Here is a 20,098-nt window from a genome sequence, read left to right on the forward strand (position 1 = left end):
TCCCTTCCTTTTCTCTGGCGCTGGTCTTGAACTCGGGGCCCGCGTCCCGTCCCCGAGGGGTTTTGCCACAGCCCCGCTGCCAGCGCCTCGGGGGTCGGCGGGAGCCGCGCCGGCCGCGACCCCCAGACCTGAGCCCCCGAGGAGCCGGGACGGCGGGCGGGGCCGCCGGGCTCGAGAAGCAGACCACGCCAGGACCCCCCTGAGACGGGGGAAGCGTCCGTCAGCAGCCAGCGTGTCGGCCCGCCCAGCGGGGGCCCAACCCAGGCCCAAGGGGTGCCAGACAGTGAAACAAACCCCGGGCAGCGCCCGCCGGTCATCCGGCCGCCCAGCAGCCGCCCTCCTCCCAGCCCGCAGCACGCCTGTGCCGCACGAGCGGAAGGGCGATTCCCTTCCTCCCTCGTAGGTGAACCTGGTCCGCCATCGCGTTTTCTTTTTCCTCGCTGCGTCGTACTCCACCGCGCGGAGCCGCCCGCGCCGCCGCCCCCGGCCGGGCCCGGCTGCTGCCGTCCTGACTTGGGGCTGAGGCTCCGGGGCACTGGCGTCGCTCCCCAAGCGGCTCTGGGTCTTCCTCACCGCTTCCTCTTTCCTCTCGTGCCTTGCAGATATCCTCTTAGACCTGGACTCCCCCGCGCCCGCGCCCGCGCCCGCGCCCGCGTCCACCAGCAGCGACCTATGGGGAGATTTCAGCACCGCGTCCAGGTAGCACCGAGTCCCCAGCACTCTCCCTGAGCGGGGTCGAGATCTGGGCCCTCCACCGAGTGGATCCTCCAGGCAGGGCTTTGCAGATCACAGAGGAGTTCCAGGGCGGCGGGGTGGGGGTAGTGGGGGGGAGCCAGCCAGCCGTCGGGTGGGGTTTGGGAGCCCTGTTGGGGCCTGCGCAGGGGAGCTTGGTGAAGGGTGCTGGGTTCGAGGTCCGAGGCGGCAGTGGGGCGGGAGCGGAGGCGCCGGCCTCTGTCCGCCGGCCTCCGGTGACGGCCTCCCCCGCGGGCCCCCTGTCTCCGCAGCTCCGCTCCAAGCCAGGCGCCGCAGCCAGCCAGCTGGGTCCAGTTCTGACGGGCGTCAGGCAGGCAGGACAGATGTTGGGGCGACCTGGGGGCGGCTGGTGCGGGGGTCAGGGGCCCAGGCCGGGCGCAGTCCGAGGCTCCCCGCGGGCTCGGCCACCCCTGCCCCCGGCCGGGCCGCAGGGGACCCCCCCCTCCCCTGTGCCCCGTCCCCGCCGGTCATCTCGGCTCCGCAATTCCACGAGTGGACGGCCTCGCCTTCCTCCCCGACCCGGGGCGCGGGGGCCCTGGCTGCGTCCCCCCCTCCCCGCGCCTGCCGAGCTGCTCTGCAACTCCGCTTAGTTCCCGCAGCCCCGGCCCCCAAGCACTGGTTTACATTCGCCCGCGGCTTGGGCCTGATGGAATGGAGCGGGGCGAAGGGCGGATGGCGGATGGCCGTCCGTCCTGCGGAGACGCGTGGCCAAGGCTGCACCCCGAGCGCCAGCCCCCCTCCCCCGGGTCCAGCCTCTCACGGGAACAAACACTACGTATGGACTGAAGTTCTGGGACCCCCCATGTGCTCTGTACTCCCAAGATGATGAGGTGTATTTCCGCTGCTGCTGAGGAGGGACGCCGCGTGTAAGATGTGTGTACATAGCGCGTTGGTGTGTCGGTGCAATAATGGTCATTAAAACACGGAAACACGTGCCGCCGCTGCTTTTCTTGTGTAAGTACTTGGTGCTTGTGGCTGTTTGGTTTTGGCTTCTGTCCTCGTGATTAAAGTTATTTTTTTTCCTGTGCTACTGAGGACTCGAACCCAGGACCTCACGCATGCGCGGCGAGGCGAGCGCTCTACCCCTGAGCCACCTGCCCGGCCCTGAATAGTTTCTTGGAGAAAAAAAAAATAGTCTCCTAGGCTTTGCTGCCTGGGCTGGCCTTGAACCTCGATCCTCAGATCTCAGCCTCCTGAGGAGCTGGGATGACAGGCGGAGCCACCAGCGACTAAAGAGCGCACGCTTTCCCTCACTGGCGGAACCTAGATCTGAAGGTCATCCGTGTGTCCGTCCATCCATCTGTCCACACGTGTGAACTCATGCAGGAAGAGCTCCTTGGTGAAGGGGAAGAGTTAGAGTAGTAAGGTTGGAGCCTGGCCAGCCGGCTGGCTGCGGGTCAGCCTGTGGCCACTAGAGGGCAGGCGCCCCACCAGCCTCATTGCTGGCCCTGCGGAGGGCAAATACCCAGCGTGGGAAAAATCCCCAGCTCTCAGTTGCTTATTGTTGTTGTTGGTTGTGGGGCCTTGAACTCAGGTCCTGGGTGCTGTCCCTGAGTTTTTTCATCCAAGGCGAGCGCTAGCTTGGAGCTAAAAAGAGACCAAGACTTTCCTGCCCCAGCAGGCCTCCAACCACGATCCTCCGACCTCAGCCTCCTGAGAGGCTGGGCTTACAGGCGTGAGCCACCAAGCCTGGCTCTGACGATGTTCATCACCAGTGACCTGGAATTAGCCCAGGCTGGGGCCCCCCACTCGATCACCCTTAAACTTCAGAGTCTGTTCTCAGGGTCGGGAAATCCCAGTGAGCCGACTCTACACGTAGATCTTGTGACGGCCTTGTGTTTTGTAAGCAGGGGGTGATTCAGTGATTCCCCCCCCCCCCCCCCCCCCCCCCCTGCCCCGCCCCGGGACTGCAGCTCGGTCTCTCCCAAGGGTACAAGTCAGACACGGGCTAGGGTCTCGAAGGAGTCCCCAGTGCACCCCGCAGGGGTCACCTTCCTGCGTCCTTCCCCCTCCCCCACCCTCCCCCCAATCCTGGGGCTTGAACTCGGGGCCTGGGCGCTGTCCCTGAGCTTTTGCTCAAGGCTAGCGCTTTACCTCTTGAGCCACAGCGCCACTTCCGGTTCTCTGGGGGTTCATTGGAGTCTCACAGACTTTCCTGCCCAGGCTGGCTTTGAACTGTGGTCCTCAGAGCTCAGCCTCCTGAGTCGCTGGGATGGCAGGCGGGAGCCACCGGCGCCGGCTTCCTCCTCCTCTTTCTCTTCTTTCTCTTCCTGCTCCTCTTTGTACTCCAGCAGCTAATAAAGAGATGCTTCCAGGAGTTCTGGAACTGACCAGTAACTAAATATTCCTGCTGGGGTTAATGATGAATCTCGGGGAAATGCAGGAGAAGTTTGAGAAGGACCGAGATCTACTTTGAGCCAGGCACCATGGCGCACGCCTATAATCCCAGCGACTCAGGAGGCTGAGACCTGAGGATCAGGGTTCAAAGCCAGCCCGGGCAGGGAAGTCTGTGAGACTCTGATCTCCAATGAACCACCAGAAAACCCGAAGTGGAGGTGGAGCTGTGGCTCAAGTGGTAGAGCGCCAGCCTTGAGCTCAGGGACAGCGCCCAGGCCCTGAGTTCAAGCCCCAGGACTCTCTCTTTCTCTCACTCACACACACACATACATACACACACACCTACTTTGCCTTTCCGCTGAGGACTCACCGGCCGTGTTTTGAGTCAAGGATCTTTCTAGATCTTTCTAGAAGTTTCCAGAAGTTACCTGACCAGCAAAATCGGAGGCAGCTGACTCGGTCTGAGCGCGTGTGTGTTCCGGTGAGTTGGGTGTTGGAGGTCATTCTGCTTGGTGGAGCCCACAGGAGCGTGGTGTTTGTGGGGGGACTCAGCACCCCGTTCGTTCTCTGGTGAAGAGCCAGCTTCCCCTTTTCCTTCCTTCCTATTTCTTTCCTGCCCGTTCCCACTATGACTTGCATAATGGTTCAGCCGAGAACAGGGGTGACGTAGAAGTCTCTGGGTGGCGGGCAGGGGTGGGGGGCGCTTTGCCTCTTGAGCACGTCTACCCACATCTGGGTGAAGCACAGGGGACTTTGCACACGCCATGAGCAGACACCGGGACAGAATGCCACAGATGTGAAGGACCCCCCCCCCCCCCCGGGCATCCACATGGCCTCCGAAATCACTTACGCCGAAGTGAGGTTCAACAGCCACTCCAGGCCCCCCAACCCCAAAGCAGATGCGCCACAAGGTAAAAGAGAAAAGGGGGCTGGTCGGGGGCTCAGTGTTTTATTCTGTGTCAGTACTAAGGCTGAAACTTGAGTGCTGTCCCTTAACTTTTTCTTTTTGCTCAAGACTAGTGTTAGAAGCCCCGTTGATGGTCTTTTACAGTTAACTGGCGATAAGAAATTCATAGATTTTCCTACCTGGGCTGGCTTTGAGCCACGATCCTCAGATCTCAGCCTCCTGAATAGCTGGGATTACAGGCGTGAGCCACTGGTGCCTGGTGGTACTTTGTGTGTGTGTGTGTGTGTGTGCGCGTGTGTGCTGGTACTGGGCTTAAACTCTGGGTCTTGTACTCTAGATGGGCTTTTTTGGCTCAAGATTGGTGCTGTACTATTTGAGCCACAGCTCCAGTCTGGTTGTTTGTTGGTGGTTAAGGGGAGATAATCTCATGGTGAGGTACTGGTAGCTCACGCCTGTAATCCTAGCTAGTCAGGAGGCTGAGATCTGAGAAGCATGTTTGAAACCAATCCAGGCAGAAAAGTCTGTAAGAGTCTCATCTTCAGTTAACCACCAAAAAAAAGCCAGCAGTGGTGCTGTGGCTCAAGTGGTAGAGCGCCAGCCTTGAGCAAAAAAGAAACCCAAAACTCAGAGACAGTGCCCAGGCCCTGAGTTCAAGCCCCAGGACCAGCACACACATTAAAAAAAAAACAAACAACAAAAAACTCACGGATTTTCTGTCTGGGCTGGCTTTGAACTACGTTCTTTTTTTCTCAGTCTCCTGAGTAGCTGGGATTACACGCGTGAGCTACTGTACCCTGTCTGCATAGACATTTCCAACATTTGTCTACAGGGTATATACCAAATGTTAACAGGATTTCTCCTTCTGGGTAGGAAGTTGGGCTTTTATGCATTTTATGGAGTTTCTAAATGAGCACCGTGCTCTCTTCTTCCTGTTTATTTCAAATATTGCTGGAAACTCAGTGTCATGGAAGAAAGAGGCAAGGAGGAGGAGCAGGAAATAAGGGAAGGACTAATTTCTCCCGAACAACTCTGCTTTTTTTATTTTCCCCGCAGCTCCCAAAGCAAAAGCCACTGCCCAGCCAAGCAGTCCGGGGGTTTCCACGCTGCTGTTTGCGTCGCTGGTGACATTTTTCCTGCTATTTGCAATCTTATTCTTGGTTTTATTTATCAGTAAGTATGCCAATCAGATTGATAAGTGATGTCTGCCTTACACGAAGAAAAGTTCAGGTTTCCGAAACTGACATTTAACAAAGGTGTTAGCTAGAAATCAGAACAGAAAATTTCCAGGTGCCAGTGTTAGGATTTGAACTCAGGGCCTGGGTGCCGTCTCTGAGTTTAGCCCTCTACCACTTGAGCCTCAGCTCCACTTCCAGCTTTTTGGATCATCGGATGGAAGAGTCTCAAAGAATTTTCTGCCTCAGCAATTAGCCAGGCATGGTGGCTCACGCCTGTCATCCCAGCTACTCAGGAGGCTGAGATCTGAGGATTGTGGTTCAAAGCCAGCCCGGGCAGGAAAGGCTGTGAGACTCTGATCTCCAATGAACCAGAAGAAAACCAGAAGTGGCGCTGTGGCTCAAATGGTAGAGCACCAGCCTTGAGCTGAAGAGCTGAGGGACAGCACCCAGGCCCTGAGTTCAAGCCCCACAAATGACCAAAAACCCCCAAAAGTCAATATGGTCAGCGCTGCATTGACTCAGGTGACTGGACGTGGTAGACTGTGCTTCCACAATGCCAGAGGGCAGCCCGCCGGAGCAGGGTGGCTTTTCACTTTTCTCTTTCAGTTTTTTTTCAGAAATATTCTCAGCTGCTTAAAGAACGCCATGCTGCGACGGAGCTGACCCACACCCAGCTGGAGTGTGTAAAAAGTCCCGCGTCCATGGGAGGTAAAACTTAACACGCCCAGAATCCAGTCACTGAGCACACTACGTAAAGATCCTAAGTCAGCCTCTCCATTAGAGTCCAGTCACTGAGCACACTACGTAAAGATCCCAAACAGCCTCTCCATTGGAGTCCAGTCACTGAGCACACTACGTAAAGATCCTAAGCAGCCTCTCCAGTTAGATTCTCAGGTAGATCCTGAGAATTGGAGTCTTGTGATCCTGTTTATGCACACGTGTGTGGTTGCTGTAATTGCTGCACACCTGGAGTAGTCCCTGCAAGGCATGATTGTGGAGGCAGGCTGCGTTGCTTTTGGATGAATTCCATCTGCTTTGCTTTTATCTGTACTTTCTGGTCAAGCTGGACATTGCTCTCGTATCTCAGCTATTTTACTAGGCCGCATATTGTTCAAACTTACTATTTGTTGATCGGGGGGCTTGAACTCTGGGCCTGGGCGCTGTCCCTGAGCTCTTTGCGCTCAAGGCTGGTGCTCTACCACTTGAGCCACAGCGCCACTTCTGGTTTCCTAGTGCTTCATGGGAGATCAGAGTCTCACGGACTTTTCCTGCCTGGGCTAGCTTTGAACCAGGATCCTCAGATCTCAGCCTTCTGAGTAGCTGGGATTCCAGGCGTGAGCCACCAGCCCTGGGCTTTTAGCCTACACTTCCAAGCTGATCTTCCACTGAAATTACAGAACATTTTTTTTTTCCCCAATAAAGGAAAAGTCTGGAGCTGTTGCCCACAGAAGTGGAAGCAGTTTAATTCCCACTGCTATTTCATGTCGAGTGGTATAAATTCTTGGGAGAAGAGCAAGGAAATGTGCTCTGGTCTGCAGGCACATCTGATGGTGGTTAACAGCAAGGAAGAGCAGGTAGGTATTCTTCCCACAGAATATGCCACCATTGTCTGTTCATCTAATGCGTGTGTGTGTGTGCTGGTCCTGGGACTCGAACTCCGGGCCTGGGCACTTGTCCCTGAGCTCTTTTTTTTTTTTTTTGCTCCAGGCTAACGCTCTACCACTTTGAGCCACAGCACCACTTCTGGTTTTCTGGTGCTTCATTGGAGATCAGAGTCTCAGGGACTTTCCTGCCTGGGCTGGCTTTGAACTGTGATCCTCAGATCTCAGTCTCCTGAGGAGCTGGGGTGACAGGCATGAGCCACCAGCACCTTGCTTAATCTAAAATGTATAAATTGCTAAGGAGATGGAAATGTTACTGATCTAGTTTTGATTATTGGTATGCTGTATATACATATCAATTTATCATCTTATGCTCCCACAAAATCATACAATGAAAGTAATAATCCGGCCTGGCCTACTGGTCTGCTGTCCTTGCTCTTAGACCAGGCCGAAAGTTAGCCAGATCCTATCTGGCAAAATAAAGGCAGGCATCCGTGGCTCACGCTTATAATCCTAGCTTCTCAGGAGGCTGAGATCGGAGGATCCAGGTAGAAAGCCAGCCTGGGCAGCAAAGTCTGGGAGGCTCTTATTTCCAAAAAACTTCCCCAAAGCTGGGAGTCAAGCTGTGGCTCAGGTGATGGAGAACTGGCCTGGAGTTAAAAAGCTTAGGGGCAGCCCGAGGTCCTGAGTTCAAATCCCCAAACTAGCACATGTGCGTGCGTGTGCACACACACACACACACACACACACACACACAGGACCTAGTAGCACATGACTGTAATCCCAGCTACTCTGGGAACGTGGGGGAAGGAAGGTTGACCAGCACAAAAAGCACAGAGCCAGATTTGCAAAAGAAGCTAACGCCAAGGTACAGTGAATTCCTTCAGAAAGTGTGGTCCTGAGTTCAAATCTCAGTACCCCCACCAAAGAGAAAGAGGGGGGCAGGGCGGGGGGAAGGAACCCAACAATTTAAAAAGAGGGGTTCTACCAAAAAGAATCCCGTTAAGGTGCATCCTGTAACGCTAGGACCTCTCTCGTTTATTCTTAATCGATGTAGAGTTTTATCATCCAGCATCTGAACGATCAATTCGCTTATTACCTGGGCCTGTGGGACCCGAACCATGAGAATGACTGGCAGTGGGTGGATCAGACGCCGTACAACCTCAGCGCCACGTGAGTGCAGACGCCTCCCTTTATTCACAAACTTAAACTATCAGCCGGGCTCCGTGGCGCACACCTGTCACCCCAGCCACTCAGGAGGCCGAGATCTGAGGATCTCGGTGCAAAGCCAGCCTGGGCAGGAAAGGCCGTGAGACTCTGATCTCCCATGAACCACCAGAAAACCAGAAGTAGAGCTGTGGCTCAAGGGATAGAGCACCAGCCTTGGTAGGAAAAAACTTCAGGACAGCGCCCAGGCCCTGAGTTCAAGTCTCAGGACGGATACCCCAAAAACCAAACCAAAACGAAGGCAGAATTACAGAACTAGCCCTCCGCCATTTCCTTCCTTTCAGATTCTGGCGCCGAGGGGAACCCAGTGACCCAAAGGAAGCCTGTGTTGTGCTAAACAATCCCCGATTGACAGGATGGGGCTGGAATGATATCTACTGTAGTAGCCCTCAGAGCTCCATTTGCGAGATGGCGGCCATCTATCTCTGATCGCCTCACTCATGGCTCCTGGATCATCGTACTCGCGAGCGAAGCCCATGCTGGTGTGTCGGTATCCATCATTTCCATTTTTGATTTTTGTCCCTGAGGGTTTTTTTTCTGCTCAAGGCTGGCGCTCTACCACTTGAGCCACGGCTCTGCTCCCGGTGTCCCGGCGGTTTCATTGCAGATGAGACTCTCAGGGACTTTTCCTGCCCAGCCTGGAGGTCGAAGCACACTGCTGAGATCTTGCCGGGATGACAGACGTGAGCCATGGGTGCGCTGCGGCTTTACTGAGGATTCTGTCTGCATCCTGGACAGGCGTGAGCCATGGGTGCGCTGCGGCTTTACTGAGGATTCTGTCTGCATCCTGGACATCCCGTGTGCACAGGGCAAAGACACGAGAAACTCCTAATTTCTCAGTGCTAGGGGTTACTCACTGATGGGAGTTTCCCTCCCTTAACCCATGTTGTTTTACTTCCTTTGGCTTTTTGATGTATAATTGATAAATAAAATTGTGTGTAGTTGAGTTACAGCGTCCTCAGTACATGGCTATAACGGTGAAATGATTGACTAGTGAACGTAATTAAGTTTCATAAACCTACCCATTATCTAACATCGTTAGGTTTTTTGTTGTTGTTGTCGGTCATGGGGCTTGAACTCAGGGCCTGGGCGCTGTCCCTCAGCTCTTCAGCTCAAGGCGAGCGCTCTACCACTTGAGCCACAGCACCACTTCTGGTTTTCTGGAGGTTTATTGGAGATCAGAGTTTCACGGCCTTTCCTGCCCGGGCTGGCTTTGAACTGCGATCCTCAGATCTCAGCCTCCTGAGTAGCTAGGATGACAGGCGTGAGCCAGCTCCGTGGTGCCCAGCTCCATGAGACTCTTTATTCCAATGAACCACCAGAAAGCCGGAAGTGGCGCTGTGGCTCAAGTGGTAGAGCGCCAGCCTTGGGCTGAAGAGCTGAGGGACAGCGCCCAGGCCCTGAGTTCAAGTCTCATGACCGACAAAACAAACAAAAAACTCCTCTCCATTTTTCTCTCAAAGATCATCTCAGCATTCTTTATTTGAAGACATTCCAGAATAATTAAGAAGCTTGGAGCAGGACTGGGAAAGTGACTCAGTGGTAGAGCGCTTGCATGGAGCCCTGGGTTCGATTCCTCTGTCCCCCACAAGCAGGAAAATGTGGGAAGCGGTGCTGTGGCTGTACTAACCTTGAGCAGAAAAGCAGCTCAGGGGCAGCGCTCACACCCTGAGTTCAAGCCCAGAACTGGCAAAAAAAAAATAAAAGAAGTTTAGGGCTATGGAATGGAGAAAACACCACAGATTTGCTAATAATACCAGAAAGAGCCACCAGAAAGCTGGCGGCTCCCGCCTGTCCCCCCAGCGACTCAGGAGGCTGAGATCTGAGGATGGCGGTTCCCAGCCAGCCCGGGCAGGAAAGGCCGTGAGATTCTGATCTCCCATGAACCACCAGAAAACCAGAAGTGGCGCTGTGGTTCAAGTGGTAGAGCGCCAGCCTGGAGTAAAAAAAGCTCAGGGACAGCGCCCAGGCCCAGAGTTCAAGCCCCGCGACTGACAAACCCAAACAAGACGAGAAAACACCAGAAAGCAACAAGAGAGAAGACAAGTTGGGGATGGAGGGAAGCGCGGAGCCGTGCGGGTCGCTGGGCCCTGAATGTCAGATGACTCAGTGCTGGGCCGCTGTTTCTCCACTGCTGGTGGGAAGTGGCGACGCGGATCCCAGCGGCCGACCACTTCTGCTTCTCCTGCATGATTTCATCCACCGCAGACCAACACGGGCAGACACTCTGTTCTCCCAAACAATGCTCACTTTTTCAACTGGTACCCTGCTACTTGTGCAGTGTAATGTTGGCTTTTAGCATACCTTCAAAAAACACTGATGATAATGTCAGGCTCCCGTGGCTCCCGCCTGTCATCCCAGCTACTCAGGAGGCTGAGATCTGAGGATCGCGATTCGAGGCCAGCCTGGACAGGAAAGTCTGTGAGACTCTGGCCTCCAATAAACTACTCAGGAAACCGGAAGTGGTGCTGTGGTTCAAGGGGTAGAGCACTAGCTTTGAGCTGAAGAGCTGAGGGACAGCGCCCAGGCCCTGAGTTCAAGTCCCACCACTGACCCCCCCAAAAGAACTTACCGTAAAGGTGACGTAGGGAGGGATTACAGTTACGTAAGAGTCCAGTTCTTTTTGGACAATGTCTTCTCCCCCTTTCCTGCTCTCTCCCAGGTTTTCGCTCCTGTCTCACTCACAAAGTGTATTAATTCATTTTCCAAAACAATCCTGTATTTTCAAGTCAACGTTAACTATTCCTTCTATTCTACGTATTCAATAAACGAAATATCACAGCTGGCTTTGGTGTGTGTGTGTGTGTGTGTGTGTGTACGCACACTCCAGTCCTTGGGCTTGAACTCTGAATCTGGACACTGTCCCTGAGCTCTTTTGTTCAAAGCTGGCGCTCTACCCCTTGAGCCACAGCGCCACTTCAAGTTTTCTGGTGGTTCATTGGAGATCAGAGTCCCAGACTTTTTCTGCCCAGACTTTTTCTTCCTCAGATCTCAGCCTCCTGGCCTTCAACCTTCATCCTCAGACCTCAGCCTCCGGAGTAGCTGGGATTACAGGTATAAGCGCTGGTGCCCAGCTTCAGTCACTTGCCCACATTGAATTGACACGGATCGCCTGCTCCTTCACTGTTTGATGGTGGTTTTAATGCCACATACCTTCAATTTTCTTCACAAGAGACATGCCCATTAAACATTCTCTAATCAAATGACAAGCCAAATGAACTATTTCTTGCCTAGACTGAAAATGTACGATAAAAATAAGAGGAAAAAAAGCAATATGAAAGTATAAAGCTCAGAAAGAAATTCTTGCATAGAATTTCCTTTCTTCTCCCCCTCCCTCCCTCCCTCCATTCTTCCTTCTTTTCCTCCCTCCCTTCTTTCCTTCTTTTCTCCCCTCTTTCCTTCTTTTCTCTTTCTTCTTGTGGGGCTTGAACTCAGGGCCTGGGCGCTGTCCCTGTGCTGCTTTTGCTCAAGGCTGGTGCTTTACCGCTTGAGCCACAGCGCCACTTCGGGCTTTTTCTGTGTCTGTGGTGCTGAGGAATCGAACCCAGGGCTTCATGCATGCTAGGCAAGCACTCTACCACTGAGCCACCTGCCCAGCCCCTTCTGTTTTTCAAATGGTTGACTGGGGATGAGTCTCATGGCATCTTTCCTGCCCAGGTTGGCTGGAAATCACGATCTTCAGATCTCAGCGTCTTGAGTAGCTGGGATTACAGGTGTGCGCCACGGTGCCTGGCCCAGTGTGGCCTTTCTGAGTCCACACAGCATTCTCTTTCCCAGCAGGGGTAATGGCTTGTTAGGGATGAAGGAGGGGAACGGTTGGAGTTTTCAGGAACAAGGTAAGGAACCTTCTCAATTTCCTCTTTCATCTCCTCTTTAAATCCATGGCAACTTGGCTTCTTTTGTCATTTATCCCATAGTTAGCCTGGGCGATCTCGTGAGCCAATCAGACTGCGTTGTGTTGGTTGGTCCAGACTGCGGGTGCCACCCTCAGGAAGACAGGAGAATTTCTTGGGAACCCCGAACTCCTACAGAATGGTGCCAGAGAGCCAAGCTCAAAGGCAGAGGTGAGCCTTGCTGTTGTGATTTCCGGAGATAAAGGCAGTGCTGGGTGACGTGGTACATGAGGTGAGATGATGTCTCTTGGGGAGGGGGGGAAGAGGGAGAGATGGAGCCGGAGAGAGAGCCGGAAGGAGAGAATAGATTCACTGGCCATGGAAGGAACACTTCCTGCTTCTCGATCTGGAAGTCCTGGACGGAAGAAGAAAGGAAATACTCAAGATCTACTGGGATTTTGTGCCGTGTGTGTGTGTGTGTGTGTGTGTGTGTGTGTGTGTGTGTGTGTGATTAATGAATCTCTGAGGTGGAATATACACCTTAAATTCTAGTAAGGAAAGAGGAAAAAGAAAATCCAAACAGACCGCTAGGAGCAACTCAAGAAGATAAATGGATGTGGGGCCTGGGGGAAATGGTTTGGGAAGAAGGTTGCATTTATGAAGAGTCTCGAACTCACGACCTGGGCGCTGTCCTGAGCTTTTTCCACTCAAGCCTGGTGCTCTACCGCTTGAGCCACACCTCCACGTCTGGCTGTTTTGCTGGCTCCTCGGGGAGAAGAGTCTCACAGACTTTCCTGCCCAGGCTGGCTTCCAATCCTCGGATCTCAGCCTCCTGAGTCGCTGGGATTACAGGCGGGAGCCACCAGGTTTGGCCGTAGGGTGGTATGGCTGGGTTTCTTCCTTGCTCTGGTGTCTTGGGGTGCCTGGCTTGTCTTCTGTCTGGTTGGTGAGGGCTGGTGTCTGTCTGGCTGGCAGAGAGGACAGACTGTTGGACCCCGAGGCCGTGGTTGGTGGCGGGCGCCTGCTTCCTTGCCAGCAGTGTGTAAGTTCCGCATCCCGCAGCCTCCTTTCCGCTTCCCGAGGCTCCTGGGGCGGGGCCCTGAGCCACAGCACCACTTCCAGTTTTCTGGGTGGTTCCTTGGAGATCAGAGTCCCACAGACTTTCCCGCCCGGGCTGGCTTTGAACCGCCATCCTCACATCTCAGCCTCCTGAGTAGCTGGGATGACAGGCGGGAGCCACTTGGCTGTGTTTCATTTCTTCAGTTCTCCTTTTATTCCTTCATCCACAAACATTTCCTCTTCCACAGATTGGACCATGTTCTCTTTTAAAACCATTTATAAAGTACTAAGATTTATATAAGATTGTATGTGTGTGTGGAGAGAGAGAGAGAGAGAGACAGAGAGCGCCAGTGCCAGGATTTGAACTCAAGGCCTTGAGCTCTTATTTGGATTTTTCACTCAAGGCTGGTGCTCTACCCTTTGATCCATGCCTCTACTTCTAGGTTTTTGTCCACTAACTGGAGATGAGTCTCACAGACTTTTCCTGTCTGGGCTGGCTTTGAACTGTGATCCTCACATCTCAGCCTCCTGAGTCGCTGGGATGGCAGGCGGGAGCCGCTGGCGTCTACGTAAGATTTGTACAGTCATCATTTCTCATGGTTCTTTTTTCCCCTAGAACCGGGCTCATCTGATAGGAGCAGATCGTGGTCAGTCACACGGCTGACAACCTGGGATTGGCTGTTGCTAGGAGACGTCAGCATCCACCCACATGGAAACCCCACCAGGCAACTTGTGCTTCCTGACAAGATGGCAGCCACCTCCTGCGGTGCTGTGACTCAAATGGAGAAATGAAGGCCGGAGTGTGGTTACGTGATTCAGTCTCTGAAGTTACACACTGTGAACTGTGCTTCACTGCGCAAGTCAGCTAGATCCAACTGGTTATAATAATGATCCTAATATTCTCATTACATAACATATAACAATATTGCTTGCTGGGCACTGTAATCCTGCCTGTAATCCCAGCTACTCAGAAGGCTGAGATTTGAGGATTGACGTTCGAAGCCAGCTTGGGCAGGAAAGTCTGTGAGACTCTGATTAGAGTCTCTACTCCCAAAAAGCTGGGCAGTGGCGCTGTGGCTTAAGTGGTAGAGCGCTAGCCTTGAGCACAGAGTCTCAAGGACAGTGCCCAGGTCCTGAGTTCAAGTCCCACCATGAAGAATCTGAATAGAGTCCTTGGATCTACTCAAAGAATAGAAGTCCTTGCTGGGCTTTCCTTCCTAGTGTATTACTGACACTCAGTTTTCAGCCTTCAGACCCAAAGTCCAGGAGTTCTAAGTTAGGTCTAGCTATTTGCCTGCATGTGTCAAATAAAGAGACTTGACGAAAGTCAGAGAAAACCAAACTATTCGATCCTCAGGTGCGGATGTTAGCTCAAGGTTAAATAAGTAAAAAAAAAAAAAAAGAGAAGCAGTAATGCAGAAAAGAAAGAAGAAATAGAAATAAATACAAAGAAGAAAGTAAAGAAAGAAATACAATCCAGGGGGCTGGGCAGGTGGCTCAGTGGTAGAGCGCTTGCCTTGCATGCCTGAGGCCCTGGGTTCCATTCCTCAGCACCACATGAGCAGAAAAAAGCCAGAAGTGGCACTGTGGCTCAAGTGGTAGAGCACCAGCTTTGAGCTGAAGAGCTGAGGGACAGTGCTCAGGCCCTGAGTTCAAGTCCTCACACACACACAAACACACACACACACACACACACAATCATTTGTTGCCTCCCAGAAATGCAACCTCAATGGAAAGGAAAAACAAAAAGATTGTAAGAAAGTAAAAGCCAGAAGGAAGCATCCGGACATGAATACCACTAGCCAGACCAAGATGGTGACATCATCCATCAATGCATTATGGGAAAATTCACGGAGAGGATTCTACCTGTCAGCCATTTGCGTCTCTGATTCCACAAAAGCAACACCACAGTGTAGAGAAGCCCGGAGAGACACCCACACGTTAATAGTTGTGGGCTTCCATACCCTACGCTTCCTCCTAGATTAAAGGAAAGGAGGACGAAAACCCAACCAACCAAGACATTGCAGAATTCACTGAGACTCGACTTCACACCTCAACAGAACACTTCACCCCCAGCCTGCAGAAGACACATTCCCCTGGGCGTCTTCTGGAACTTGCTCCAAAACGCAACCACGCCCCAGAACACAGAAAGATTTTTATTCTTTATTTATGTTTTTGTTGGTCGTGGGGCTTGAACTCAGGGCCTGGGGCGCTGTCCCTCAGCTCTTTCTGCTCAAGGCTGGCGCTCTACCACTTTGAGCCATTTCTGGTTTTCTGGTGCTTCATGGGAGATCAGAGTCTCACGGACTTTCCTGCCCAGGCTGGCTTTGAACCAGGATCCTCAGATCTCAGCCTCCTGAGTAGCTGGGGTGACAGGCGGGAGCCACCAGTGCCCAGCTACTTTCTGTATTTTTACCACAATGGAATTAAATGAGAAATCAACAACAACAAAAATAACAGAAACTGCATAGAGATACATAGACTCGATAAGTCTCCCTCCTTCGCTCCCTCCCTCCCTCCTTCCCTTCCTTCCTCTTTCTTTCTTTCTTTTTTCTTTCTTTCTTTCTTTCTTTCTTTCTTTCTTTCTTTCTTCCTCTCTTTCTTTCTTTCTTTCTTTCTCTCTCTCTCTCTCTCTCTTTCTTCTTTCTCTCTCTCTCTCTTTCCTCATTTCTTTTTCTTCTTTGTTTTTATGTCAGTCCTAGGACTTGAACTCAGCTCCTAGGCACTGTCCCTGGACCTTTTGTTCAAGGCTAGTAGTACTGAGTCCCAGTACCCCACTTCCAACTTTTTGTCGAGTCACTAGAGTAAAAGAGTCTCACAGACATTCCTGCCCGGGCTGGCTTCCAATCACGATCCTCCGCTTTCAGCCTCCGGAGTCGCTGGGATTACAGGCGGGAGCTACTGGCTTCCCGCTGAACAAGTGTCTGTTAGATGATCGGCAGACCATTGAAATGTAGGCAATAATTACTCTCTGCCTTAAGAAAGTAATCTGATTCATGTCGGGTAGATCAACCTCGTTTTGAGGAAGAACAGATTTCCATACCTATTTTGAGACTTCCTGGCCTTTCTGACCCCAGGGAAGCCATTTCCCAGTAACATTCTTTACTTCTTCTTGCACAGAGGAAGCTGCGGGTCTCCACCGAGTCATTGGATGCTTGCCACAGGTCCCGCCTGCTCGCGCATGCCGCTTGCTTTCTCTGTATCTTTGTATAAGTCCCTTTTCTAGTTCACCTGGTCATGACTCGCAGTCTTTCATTAGTAGATATTTTCCCCTTCCCTGTTAGTCCAGGGCCTTGGTTTAAAAAAAAAAATGTTACCTGGTCACCTCTCGGTGGCAAAATGTCCTTCTTTCTTTTTGTCGGTGTTGGGTCTCGAACTCAGGGCCTGGGCGCTGTCCCTCAGCTCTTCAGCTCAGGGCTGGCGCTCTACCACTTGAGCCACAGCGCCACTTCCAGTTTTCTGGTGGTTTATCAGAGATCTGAGTCTCACAGACTTTCTTGCCCAGGCTGGCCTCGAACCACGATCCTCAGATCTCAGCCTCCTGAGTCGCTGGGATGACAGGCGGGAGCCGCGGGCGCCTGGCTTTGTGTCAATTCTTTATAGAAGATGCTAACAGGTCATTATCGTGATTCTGTTCATGAAAACCTATCAGAAAGAGAGAAAGCTTACCATATTTATGTGCTCTGGATGCCACATACATGATTTCCTTTTTCACTCATTGTGAACTCTTGGATTTTTATGTAGTTACAGGATTCTTATTAATCATCGAAATGAAAATTACTTTGTGCTACCAAGTTATGACTTCTTATTTAAATTTGCCCATGGAGTCTTGACAAATTGGTCAACTCTCCTCTTTTCTACCTCTGTGTGTGTGTGTGCACACGTGTGTGTGTGTGCGCACACTTGCATGCACACCAATGCTGGGGCTTGAACTTGACCCCTTGAACTCTTGCGTGGCTTTTTTACTCGTGGGATGGTTCTACCACTTTGAGCCACATTTCCACTTCCAGTTTTCTGGTGGTTCATTGGAGGTCAGAGTCTCAGACTCACCAGCCTGGGCTGGCTTTGAACCCACGATCCTCAGATTGCAGCCTCCTGAGTAGCTGGGATTACAGGTGTGAGCCCCTGTACTGGGCTATAATCTCCTTTTAGAATAGAAATGATGAGTGGGATGTTCGTTCCGTTTTTCTCAGACATCATGATTCTTCTGGGCAGTGGCCAGACATTTTGGCTAAATGGATGCCGAGAAAATTGAGACACTTTGCCATGACACACCCTACTTCTGGAATGTTCTATGGGCTAGTGTTGAATGTTGCTTTCTCAATTTCCTTTTTCTTCTTCTTCTTCTCTTCTCCGCCCCAGCTGCCAGTGTGAATCAAAGGAAGCCCCGGTCTTTGAGAAGACTTCTCCTTTTGAGTTCACTGTCCGCGCTGCTGTTAGCGCCGCAACATCACCAGAAGAAATAAGATCTTTTATTGTGTCAAGCATTTCTGAATACATATTTCCTCCAGAAGAAGGGGGCTTTGGCAAACTTGGTAGCACGAGAGGAAAATACACAATGGGGAAGGAAGAAATGTCGGAGAAAGGTGAGTTTTTTCCTCTTCTTCCACCTTAATAATTTTAATTCAGTTTAAATGTGTGTGTGTGTGTGTGTGTGCGTCAGTCCTGGGACTTGAACTCAGGGCCTGGGTGCTGTCCCTGAGCTTTTGTGCTCGACCACTTTGACCCACAGCTGGTTTTGTTTTTGCTTTTTTTTTTTTTTTGGTAGATCATTACAGATGAGTCTGCCCTGGGCTGGCTTTGAACCCGATCCTCAGATCTCAGCCTTCTGAGTCGCTGGGATTACAGGCGGGAGTTATCAGCCGCAGACTTGGATGTGGATATATATATATATTTTCTTTTTTCCCCCTTTTATTGAAACTAAGTGATTACATAACTTTCACAGCGTTGTGGGATAGTGAAACTCAGCTAAAGTCACAAACACAATTTCACCTTCATGAACGAGGTGTATCGTCATTAGCATGGTGTATAAAACTTATGAACTCTACAAACCAAACGGACAGTACGGCTATTATTTATTATTATTTCTAGTTCTGGGCTTGAACTCAGGGCCTGGGCGCTGTCCCTCAGCTCTTCAGCTCCAGGCTGGTGCTCTACCACTTGAACCACAGCTCCCTTCCGGCTTTTTTCTGCTTCTGTGGTGCTGAGGAATCGAACCCAGGGCCTCATGCATGCGAGGCGAGCGCTCTACCACTGAGCCACCCGCCCAGCCCGATCCCCTCTTTCCCTCTCATTCCCCCCTCCCATGTTGATGCGGTAGCCAGGGCTTTGCTTCCATGACTCTGGGTTCTCTGTGCTGTGTGTTACCCCTCGCCCCCCTCAGGAAGAAGAAGAACCGGTTCGTGTTTGCCTTTTGTACCCACAGACACCCGTTCCTCTCCGAGGCTCCTCTGGGCCTGCGCAGCCCTGCTCAGCCTGCTCCTCACGGGCTGTTTTGCTGCCAATGTGTTAGGTAAGTTCTTGAGAATCTTCTCGAATGACTTCCCCAGCCGCTCATCAGAACGTTGACTTAGTCCTGTGGATACCTCTCCCCACTGCCCCCGACATGTCAGTGGATAATGGGTTCAATGGCCCGGATTAAAAACGCCCAGCTATAGTCCGGGCATGGGTGCTCACGCCTGTAATCCCAGCTACTCAGGAGGCTGAGATAGGAGGATCTCGGTTGGAAGCCAGCTGGGGCGGGAAAGTCTGTGAGACTCTGATCTCCAATGAACCAGCAAAAAGCCAGACGTGGTGCTGTGGTGGAGCACTAGCCTGGAGCACTAGAGCTGAGGGACAGCGCCCAGGCCCTGAGTTCAAGCCCCAGGACCGACAAAAAATCAAAACTATGTTTTTTTCTTCCCTTTCTCAGTGACTCATCACAGCCTTCTCCGCTGTGGGAGGAAAGCTTCCACGTTACCGGGGTACCATAAGAAGGTGACATGCACGAGAGAAGACTCAGGACCCCAAAAAGCAGGTGACAGAGAGAAGAAAATGGCTTCCTGCTTTCCATTTCCCTCGGAATCCATAGTCATACTTAAAAATATCAGCAGGATGGGGCTGGGCAGGTGGCTCCGTGGCAGAGTGCTCGCCTCACATGCATGAGGTCCTGGGTTCGATTCCTCAGCACCACATATGCAGAAAAAGCCAGAAGTGGCGCTGTGGCTCAAGTGGTAGAGCGCCAGCCTTGAGCAAAAGAAGCTCAGGGACAGCGCCCAGGCCCTGAGTTCAAGCCCCAGGACTGGCAAAAGAAAAGAAAAAAAACCATATCAGCAAGAGCTGGGCACTGGTGGCTCCTGCCTGTCATCCCAGCTGCTCAGGAGGCTGAGGTCTGGGTTCAAAGCCAGTGGGGACAGGAACATCTGTGAGAACCCTTAACTCCAATGCGTCAGCCAAAAGTCAGGAGTGGAGCTGTGGTTCAAGTGGTAAAGCACCAGCTTTGAGTGAAAAAGCCAAAGGACTGTGCACAGGTCCTGAGTTCAAGTCTCAGGAATAGCATTTCAAAAAAAAAAGAAGCAGCAAAAGAAGTCCACACTGACTCCGGGTGATGTCTTCTCCTAGTCATTGTGAGATTTCAGGTCTGTCCGTAGTGGGTCATTTCAGAGTTGTTGTTTTTTTTGTCAGTCGTGGGACTTGAACTCTGGGCCTGGGCGCTGTCCCTCAGCTCTTCACCTCAAGGCTGGCGCTCTACCACTTGAGCCACAGCGTCACCTCTGGTTTTCTGGTGGTTCATGGGAGATCAGAGTCTCACAGACTTTCCTGCCCGGGCTGGCTTGGAACCGCCATCCTCAGCTCTCAGCCTCCTGAGTCGCTGGGATGACAGGCGGGAGCCATGGGTGCCCTAGTGGTTTTGGCAATCCTGATATGTGAGTTTACCCCAGCTGAGACCTCCGTTCCTCCCCCCGCCCCACGCAGGCGCAGACGGGCTCTGGGGCTGCTGCCCCGCGGGCTGGAGGAGCCTGGGCCCGGGCTGCCTCCTTCCCCTGAGCGGCAACAGTTCATGGGCCGACAGTGAGCGGAATTGCTCCAACATGGGCGCCCACCTGGCTTCCATCAGCACCCAGGCCGAGCTGGTGAGAAGGGTGCTGGGCTCGGTGCTTCCTCCATGCCCGGCCTGCCTCGCTCTAATTTACCTGGGGAGTCCGCTCTTCCTCTCCTCCCCTCCCT

The 20,098-nt window shown here is 52.4% G+C and overlaps 3 protein-coding genes across 6 annotated transcripts in view; all 3 read left to right on the plus strand.

Annotated features, from left to right (window-relative positions):
* The window catches only part of Necap1 (NECAP endocytosis associated 1), a 4,732-nt gene extending 3,580 nt beyond the window's left edge, over positions 1–1,152 (plus strand). The window contains exons 4-5 of the mRNA XM_013023578.1: positions 522–699; positions 1,005–1,152. Coding sequence (XP_012879032.1) covers positions 522–699; positions 1,005–1,053 — 227 coding nt within the window. The 3' untranslated portion in view covers positions 1,054–1,152. The remainder of the gene's footprint in view (positions 1–521; positions 700–1,004) is intronic.
* A 2,710-nt stretch (positions 1,153–3,862) lies between these two features.
* Positions 3,863–8,513, plus strand: LOC105991094 (C-type lectin domain family 4 member A-like). Of its 3 annotated transcripts, none has more exons than XM_013023660.1 (6): positions 3,863–4,001; positions 5,051–5,167; positions 5,779–5,880; positions 6,595–6,746; positions 7,831–7,946; positions 8,285–8,513. In XM_013023660.1, the coding sequence occupies exons 1-6, from the start codon at positions 3,920–3,922 to the stop codon at positions 8,427–8,429; spliced, it is 714 nt and encodes a 237-aa protein (XP_012879114.1). In that variant the 5' UTR covers positions 3,863–3,919; the 3' UTR covers positions 8,430–8,513. The 3 variants fall into 3 exon arrangements, with proteins under 3 accessions (XP_012879114.1, XP_012879115.1, XP_012879116.1); XM_013023661.1 differs by having other exon boundaries at positions 7,846–7,946; XM_013023662.1 differs by lacking the exon at positions 5,051–5,167.
* Positions 8,514–13,636: 5,123 nt separating this feature from the next.
* Clec4d (C-type lectin domain family 4, member D) overlaps positions 13,637–20,098 on the plus strand; it is a 10,465-nt gene continuing 4,003 nt past the window's right edge. The window contains exons 1-5 of one of the 2 annotated variants that reach the window (XM_013023669.1): positions 13,637–13,702; positions 17,262–17,478; positions 18,318–18,404; positions 18,804–18,908; positions 19,847–20,004. In XM_013023669.1, the coding sequence (XP_012879123.1) occupies positions 17,451–17,478; positions 18,318–18,404; positions 18,804–18,908; positions 19,847–20,004 (378 nt within the window). In that variant the 5' untranslated portion in view covers positions 13,637–13,702; positions 17,262–17,450. Of the gene's footprint in view, positions 13,703–17,261; positions 17,479–18,275; positions 18,405–18,803; positions 18,909–19,846; positions 20,005–20,098 lie in introns of both variants that reach the window. The other variant, XM_013023667.1, reaches the window with a different exon arrangement.

The sequence above is a fragment of the Dipodomys ordii genome, unplaced genomic scaffold (genome assembly GCF_000151885.1).
Source record: "Dipodomys ordii isolate 6190 unplaced genomic scaffold, Dord_2.0 Scaffold69, whole genome shotgun sequence".
Taxonomy (NCBI): domain Eukaryota; kingdom Metazoa; phylum Chordata; class Mammalia; order Rodentia; family Heteromyidae; genus Dipodomys; species Dipodomys ordii.

Excerpts from the sequence above, each read along its gene's own strand:
- LOC105991094 (XM_013023660.1), top strand. The coding sequence starts at position 3,920 with ATGGCCTCCGAAATCACTTACGCCGAAGTGAGGTTCAACAGCCACTCC. Across the intron at positions 5,168-5,778 it reads ATTCTTGGTTTTATTTATCA|TTTTTTTTCAGAAATATTCT; the intron begins GTAAGTATGCCA and ends TTTCTCTTTCAG. Across the intron at positions 5,881-6,594 it reads AAGTCCCGCGTCCATGGGAG|GAAAAGTCTGGAGCTGTTGC; the intron begins GTAAAACTTAAC and ends TCCCCAATAAAG.